The sequence below is a fragment of the Neovison vison genome, chromosome 1, assembly GCF_020171115.1.
Source record: "Neovison vison isolate M4711 chromosome 1, ASM_NN_V1, whole genome shotgun sequence".
Classification (NCBI taxonomy): domain Eukaryota; kingdom Metazoa; phylum Chordata; class Mammalia; order Carnivora; family Mustelidae; genus Neogale; species Neogale vison.
The window spans coordinates 228,875,070-228,883,257 of NC_058091.1; the positions used below are offsets into that span (position 1 = coordinate 228,875,070).

An 8,188-nucleotide genomic window follows, 5' to 3' on the forward strand; every position below is an offset into this window, starting at 1 on the left:
TCAGACCAGTGCCTGCACTTCTGGAATAGCCCAGGAGATGACGGCCTTGCTCCCTAGTCCTAGAGCAACCTGAAGAGGGACGATTTCGCCAGGGCGCGGGCTCCCTTTCCAAGATTGAGGGCCTGACTTCTTACAAAGACCCGCTCTAGAGTGATGGGCAGAGGTGAAACAGGCCTAAGCGGGACTCGGCAACAGTCACACCAGGGTCTGGGACCACCTCATTTAGAAGCGGCGGGGAGCCCAAAACGCTTAGCTCTGCAGGGTACCTCGCATCCCCAACCAGAAGCGAGCTGGTGGGGTAAAAACGCCGGGAAGCAGTGCTGGTTGGCGGCGGGGCCGGCGGGAGGCAGCACCGAGGCCTCCAGACGGCAGGGTGAGGCCTCACGTGCCTGGGCAGGGGACTCCGGACACAGTCACACCTGACTGGAGGCGTGAGGTTGCGGGGCGGTCAGGAAGGACCGTGCGGGGGAGGGGACCGCGTTAGCAGAGCGCCGGGCTGGTCTCCCACAGCTCACCGCGGGGACACCCGGCGAGCGGGGCGGGGCGAGGGCGGACTTGAGGGAGGGGCTAGGGCCGGGCGCCTGCCTTCGGGTTTCCATTTCAAACTCAGAACCTCGGAGCATTCGAGGAGTGAATGGGGTGGCGGTCCCGGGACCGCCGCACTCCTTTGCGGCCTGCCCGCGGGGGCGAGCTCTCCCCGAGGTCGGCCCGTCCCCTTCGCCACGCCGGTCGCCAGCGGGACGCGGCCGGCCAGCTCCGACCCGGAGACCGGCGTCGCGCGCTCCGGCGGCCGGCGGGCGGGGCGTCGCCCGTGACGTCGCATCCCGTTTGTAGTCTCCGCCCCTCCGCCGTATATAAGACTTGGCCGAGCGTTCGCACTCTCACAAGTGTACGCGGACGTCGGGCACGGGTTGTTGTCGGAGGTGGGGGCTCCAGGTCAAGGGCCAACTCGGACGTGTGTCCGCGCCTCGGAGGTGCCTGGCCGTGAGGCGACGATGGAGCTCTTGCGGACTATCACCTACCAGCCGGCCGCCAGCACCAAGATGTGCGAGCAGGCGCTGGGCAAGGCTTGTGGCGGGGACTCGAAGAAGAAGCGGCCGCAGCAGCCCCCCGAGGAGCAGCAGCCGCCGCAGCCCCAGGCGCAGGGGCAGCCGGCGGCCCCGCACCACCATCACCACCACTCGCACTCGGGGGCCGAGATCTCGCGGATTATCGTGGACCCCACGACGGGGAAGCGCTACTGCCGGGGCAAAGTGCTGGGAAAGGTGATGAGCGGCGGGCGCCCGGCTTCCTGACGGGAGGGAGGTCTGCCGGGTAGCCCCCGAGCCGGCTGGACCCTGAGTCCCAGCGTCTTGGCTTCTCCGGGTCCTCCGATCTCGGCGGGACGTGGGTGTTCACCTGCCCTGCTCTGGCTTTTGTACGCTGACAGCGCCGGATCGGCTTTCCATCCTTAGCCAGGGCTCCAAGTGCCTCCCGCGGCCCAAAGAAATAGATGGTGAGGCCAGAAGCGAGGGCTGTCTGCTCCAGCCCCAGCTTCCTCCACCTGCTCCGCAGGGAATTTTCCTGACCGGTCTCTTCAGACATTATTTTTCATCTCCCTGCTCCCAGCCCCCTCCGTAAAGCTCTTTGTAAAGGGAGAAGGGGAACGGTTTCACTGTTTTCAGGAATGCTTTTCCTTTCTTAAAGGAGCTTTTAAAAAGTACAGAGCACATGTCTGTCCACCCTTCCCCGTAATTTTGCTTCCCTAATTTTTAAAATATTAAAAAAAATATCTGCTGTTCATTTTTCTGCCACACTCAATACTGTCTCGGCTTTGTTTCAGGGTGGCTTTGCCAAATGTTACGAGATGACAGATTTGACAAACAACAAAGTCTATGCTGCAAAAATTATTCCTCATAGCAGAGTAGCTAAACCTCATCAAAGGGAAAAGGTGTGTATGACTGTTGACTAAAGTATTTTCTTTGTGTGCAGGGATGGCCCTTCCCTGTTAAGAAAATGTCTTCTGCATGTGTAAGCAACTGACTTACAGAAGGTGACAGGAGGCTCATCAGCCTTATCTTGCTTTTTCTTTCAGATTGACAAAGAAATAGAGCTTCACAGAATCCTTCATCATAAGCATGTAGTGCAGTTTTACCACTACTTTGAGGACAAAGAAAACATTTACATTCTCTTGGAATACTGCAGTAGAAGGGTAAGCTTTAACTCCTGTTTGAGTCCATTTACTTCCCCCAAACTGAAATGGGATTCAGATTGTGTTTTATCTGGGATTTTAGCTGTGGTGGCAATTATTATATTGCAGTGTTAATTTTCATCACTCAACCTGCAAAAGGAAAACTACTGATTTTGATAACTTTGTTTGACAGATTCTCTTTTTCCCTTCTCCTCTTCCTAGTCCATGGCTCATATCTTGAAAGCAAGGAAGGTGTTGACAGAGCCAGAAGTCCGATACTACCTCAGGCAGATTGTGTCTGGACTAAAGTACCTTCATGAACAAGAAATCTTACACAGAGATCTCAAACTAGGTAAGCCCTTTTATTCAAAACACTGACTTTTGCCTTAAGAGAGGTGTTTTCTTCTCTGTCTTCCTTGTTATGTATTGATGTTCTTAATTGGGATCTAGCCTATGCAATCTCCTTTTTGAATCAGTGACTTTCATAGTGAACACCAGATTGCCTGCCTCCAAAGAATGTGTGTGTATTTGGTTAGAACATATTTTCAAGGGGATTCAGGTTTTGTTTTGTTTATCATCCAGGGAACTTTTTTATTAATGAAGCCATGGAATTAAAAGTCGGGGACTTCGGTTTGGCAGCCAGGCTGGAACCCTTGGAACACAGAAGGAGGTAAGAGTCAGAAAGATACATCCTGACAGGATTTTACAAAGATGCCCTTATTTTTTTTCCAAATGTTTTGGAGAAGGTCCATTGATACTAACATCCACAAACCATGATAATGTTAATCCATGGAAGAGTAAGTGCCCATTATGAACTAGGCAGAGTACCTTACACCTATGAGTTGATTATGAAAGAAATTTGTCTCATATTTGCCTGACATGTTAACCAAATGCTATGCTGTATTTGGTCTCAGTTGGTTAAAAACACTTCGTCATGTAGCTGAAGAAAACTGCGCATATATTAAAAAAATTATTCAGTCGGTCAAATGTTAATTGTTGAGATGCCAAAAATTAAAAAGTCAAATTTTTCTAAATAGGAATTAAATAGGAATACAATATTTCAGAGGTTTTTATCCAGAGAACTAAGTGTAGACAGTAGGACCATTCTTAATGAGATCTTCCTGTTTTGTTTTTCCAGAACAATATGTGGTACTCCAAATTACCTCTCTCCTGAAGTCCTCAACAAGCAAGGACATGGCTGTGAATCAGACATTTGGGCCTTAGGTTGTGTAATGTAAGTAAAGGCACCAAAATTATAAAAAAGCAAATTTGTATTTAGAATTTAATAGTCAAAGAGAGTTGCTTTGTTACCATTCCTAAAGAAGTGTTTCTTTGTACACAGGTATACAATGTTACTAGGAAGACCCCCCTTTGAAACCACGAATTTGAAAGAAACTTACAGGTGCATAAGAGAAGCAAGGTATACAATGCCATCTTCATTGCTGGCTCCTGCGAAGCACCTAATAGCTAGCATGTTGTCCAAGAATCCAGAGGATCGTCCCAGTTTGGATGACATCATTCGACATGAATTTTTTTTGCAGGTTGGCACGTTTCTTGTGTCTTTTTATTCTGTGCAATTGATCACAGTTATTCAACCAACTGGTTACTAAAAATCTTTTCTGGTACTCCACAGGGCTTCACTCCAGACAGACTCTCTTCTAGCTGTTGTCATACAGTTCCAGATTTCCACTTGTCAAGCCCAGCTAAGAATTTCTTTAAGAAAGCAGCTGCTGCTCTTTTTGGTGGCAAAAAAGACAAAGCAAGATATATTGACACACATAGTAAGTGTCCAGTATTCTATTTAAATTTGATAATTTAGTTAAAAGAATGTTTTTATGTTAGCATAACAGTTGGTATGTTTGAATACTGTTAAACTTTTTATAGCATGATAAATCTGCACTGCAAAATGTGATGGATAGGTTTTTTTTTTCATACACAAAGTGTGCTGCTTGCATAATTGCAGCTGATGGTAATGATAAAATGCCGGTTTTGCCTTGAATGCTCATAAGCTGGTTATTAATGCAAAAGGAGGAAATGTGGCTAGCTCTGTTCCTACCTTGTTAGCATAGACTAATGCTCATAATTCTTGTCTTTGATTTACAGATAGAGTGTCTAAAGAGGATGAAGAAATTTACAAGCTTAGGCATGATTTGAAAAAGACTTCAATAACTCAGCAACCCAGCAAACACAGGACAGATGAGGTATGCTGGAAAATAATAAAATAGATATAAACACTTTGTGTCATTTCTGCTCTTTGCTAATTATCACATGGGTTATGATTATTACTATTCAAACATGTTTAAAACTTAAGGCTTTTTCTTCCATCCATTTAAAAGGAAATATTTTGTTTTTCATTCCAACAATGCATGCACTCGAATCCCTGAAACACCTTTTGTGCCCATTGCTTTTTGATCAGCTTTCCCAGCAATTGCCACAATCTCACCTTAACCTAGAATTCTCAATCTTAAATGAATTGTAGATGCTTGACTCATTGTCTTTTTTAGGAGCTCCAGCCACCTACCACTACAGTCGCCAGATCTGGAACACCTGCAGTAGAAAATAAGCAACAGATTGGAGATGCTATTCGCATGATAGTCCGAGGGACTCTTGGCAGCTGCAGCAGTAGCAGTGAATGTAAGTAGCTGTCAATGGCATTTTACATGAAACTATAAATGCCAGTGCTTAATACTAAGTAAGTGGAGTCCATTTGTTTTGTGGCCCAATTTAACATAGAAGCAGCAAAATCAAAGGATTTGGGAAAAGGCAAAGAACAGTTTTGAGACTTCTGTCCTTTGCAGTCGTGGAGGGAAAGTTAGCAGCCACCAACGCCTAAGGTCTTATTGTTAATTATTTTATATTTTTCCTCTGACTTTTCAGGCCTTGAGGACAGTACCATGGGCAGTGTTGCAGACACAGTAGCAAGAGTTCTTCGAGGATGTCTAGAAAACATGCCAGAAGCTGACTGTATTCCCAAAGAGCAGCTGAGCACTTCCTTTCAGTGGGTCACCAAATGGGTCGATTACTCTAACAAATACGGCTTTGGGTACCAGCTCTCAGACCACACTGTAGGTGTCCTTTTCAACAATGGTGCTCACATGAGCTTGCTTCCAGATAAAAAGTAAGTATATCCAGTTAATGAAGTCCTGTCACTTCTTTAGTCTTGCACTAAAGAAACCTAAAAACAGTGACTAACTGCTTCTGTTTTGTTTCTCTTGTCTCCCTATGGTTCCTGTTCTTCAGAACAGTTCACTATTATGCAGAGCTTGGCCAGTGCTCTGTTTTCCCTGCAACAGATGCCCCTGAACAATTCATTAGTCAAGTGACGGTGCTCAAATACTTCTCTCATTACATGGAGGAGAACCTCATGGATGTAAGTACCTCCTGGCTTTTGGGCAGTGACATCTGAAGTGTAGTCCACAGATGAGTAGCATCTGCACAGCTCCAAAGCTAGTTAGAAGTACAGATGTTCATGTCCTGCCCTAGCTCTACTGAGAATCTCTGGGAGGCGGGACTAGGAACCGCAAGGCCATTCTGATGCCTACCCAAGTTGGACAGGCATATGGCTAGAAGAACTGGAAATTGCAAAATTTTTATGGGCACTTATCCTCCCAATTTCTTCTAGGGTGGAGATCTGCCTAGTGTTACCGATATTCGAAGACCTCGGCTCTACCTCCTTCAGTGGCTAAAATCTGATAAGGCCTTAATGATGCTCTTCAATGATGGCACCTTTCAGGTAAGTGAACCTTTCAGCAATGTGTGTATTTAGGTCACAAAAAGTGATTTTTATCCAGCCATTTAATTGTTGGGCACAGTTGTCTAATTCTTGAATGTTTAGAGATGTCTAATGTCTATGTCTCCTTTTGAAAGGTGAATTTCTACCATGATCATACGAAAATAATCATCTGTAGCCAAAATGAAGAATATCTTCTCACTTACATCAATGAGGACAGGATATCTACAACGTTCAGACTGACAACTCTGCTGATGTCTGGCTGTTCATTAGAATTAAAACATCGAATGGAATATGCTCTGAACATGCTCTTACAGAGATGTAATTGAAAGACTTCTTGAATGGACCCTATGGGACGCCTCTTTTCCACTGTGAGATCTACAGGGAAGCCAGTCAGATGGTCTACAGAATGTTGAAAAAGATGGACAGGTGGTGGTACGAAAACAATTCCTCTAGGGCCTGAAGGACTAGATGGAACCAGACCAGGCTGAGGCATACAGTTCTGAACTTTGGACGATCTGAGAGTGAACCAGAATGCAGTTTTCCTTGACGTACCTGTTTTAAAAGGTGTTTCAGACAATTTTGCAGAAAGGTGCATTGACTCTTCTCTCTGTTGAGAGCATTTCAGACAGAGGACTTGGAACTGTGAATATACTTCCCAAAGGGGAGGGAAAGGGAGGAAGCTCCCATGTTGTTTAAAGGCTGTAATTGGAGCAGCTTTTGGCTACTCAACTGTGAACTATGGCCATATATAATTTTTTTTTGTTAATTTTTGAAGACATTTGTGGCTGGAAAAGTGCATTCCTTGTTAATAAACTTTTTATTTATTACAGCCAAAAGAGCAGTATTTATTATCAAAATGTCTTTTTTTTTATGTTGACCATTTTAAACCGTTGGCAATAAAGTATGAAAAAGCAAAAACAGCAGTCTCCTGTCTTTGGTATGGTGCATCACTGCATTGCAACATTCTTGGATCACGGATTCTTGGCACTCCGGCATGACATCGAGTATATAAGCATGCTGGAAAGTTAGATTTTTTAGTTGTTGTTTTGTTTCTTTTTTCTTTTTCTTTTTTTTTTTTTTAATTTAGGAAGTAAATCCTTAACACCTGAAATACAATCTAACATTTTTGGGTAGATCTAGCTTGAGAAGAGAAGATTGTAACAAAAATACTACTCTTGTTAACAACCAAAATCTAGCACTCCTACTAAATCCACAGCCAATTTCCCTGAAGTATTTCCTTAAAGCTCATTTAGCTTGGAGCTGAAAGCCAGAGTCATCCTGTGTAAACAGACCTCTGTTATGTGTCAGTAGGTACAGGAAGCTTATCTTAATATGGGCAAAACTCTATGCTTTATAGTACTTGCACCACCTAAACGTATTACTCAGCTTAAACCTGCCTAAACACTTCCGGTGCCGCTGGCACTACTAAGAACACCATTCAGTAGTGGGAAGTACTTTGTAAATAAGTCATTTTATTTTCCTTCTGGTGGGTGCACGGTGGATGAGGAATGGTCAAGGAATCAACCTATGGTTTAAGCCCATCATTTACACTGTCAAACTCTCCAAGAGGCCAATCTGAGAATGTTTTTCAGTGGGAGCCAGTCTTGGGCAGGTATAAAAAGCTGCTCCTTCTCTTATTCTGAACTTCCAGTGACCTGTATGAGATGCAAATACGTATTTGTTCAACTGTAATCCCAGTAAGGAAAATACTGTCCTGCAAAAAGCAGCACTCTAATGTATTAGGCTCTGTGGACACTGGAATCCTGTACTAGTATAGAAATGTGGGTGGTACCTTCACATTTTTCTAAAATTCTTACAAACACTGTACCTCTTCTACCTTGTTAATAATTCAGTCACATCTGGGGAATTTGTTAGAGATTGTTAACAGGTCCCAGAACAACCTGACTGGCCGGAGTTCTCTGGCCATGTACCCAACTTCACTGTAGTTAAAGGGCTTATACTAATAGTGAAAGAAGACTAGATAACTATACTGATAGGCAGGAGTGCAAAAACAGGATCTGTTTCTATTCTTAGGAGCAGAGAAAAAAATAGGAGTTTGCAAAGAGGAAGAAATGGTCTTTCCTTGTGAGTTTGACAGTGTATATTACTTCACATTTTCATAAAGTATTTACCTATTCACTCTTGAACATCTACTATGCGCAGATCCGGGGCTGGCACTGGAGATGCAGGATGAATCCGAGCCTCTCCCTGCCCTCAAGGAAGTCCCAACACAGTGGAGGAGACAGTGCATTTACCTACTAATCTGATAAGTGTGCCATGATATT

General features: G+C 44.6%; 1 protein-coding gene across 1 annotated transcript; it reads left to right on the forward strand.

Annotated features, from left to right (window-relative positions):
• Positions 1 to 868: 868 nt before the first annotated feature.
• PLK2 (polo like kinase 2) lies at positions 869 to 6,821 on the forward strand. The gene is made up of 14 exons (XM_044224396.1): positions 869 to 1,265; positions 1,823 to 1,930; positions 2,075 to 2,191; positions 2,393 to 2,522; positions 2,753 to 2,840; positions 3,309 to 3,404; positions 3,513 to 3,711; positions 3,804 to 3,951; positions 4,274 to 4,371; positions 4,675 to 4,804; positions 5,048 to 5,288; positions 5,411 to 5,540; positions 5,793 to 5,903; positions 6,038 to 6,821. Exons 1-14 carry the CDS (start codon positions 996 to 998, stop codon positions 6,227 to 6,229), a joined length of 2,058 nt encoding a protein of 685 aa, XP_044080331.1. The 5' UTR covers positions 869 to 995; the 3' UTR covers positions 6,230 to 6,821.
• The last annotated feature ends 1,367 nt before the right edge of the window (positions 6,822 to 8,188 follow it).

Coding starts and splice junctions, on each gene's coding strand:
- PLK2 (XM_044224396.1), top strand. CDS start 996: ATGGAGCTCTTGCGGACTATCACCTACCAGCCGGCCGCCAGCACCAAG. Junction 3,712..3,803: donor GACATGAATTTTTTTTGCAG/GTTGGCACGTTT, acceptor GGTACTCCACAG/GGCTTCACTCCAGACAGACT. Junction 4,805..5,047: donor CTGCAGCAGTAGCAGTGAAT/GTAAGTAGCTGT, acceptor CTGACTTTTCAG/GCCTTGAGGACAGTACCATG.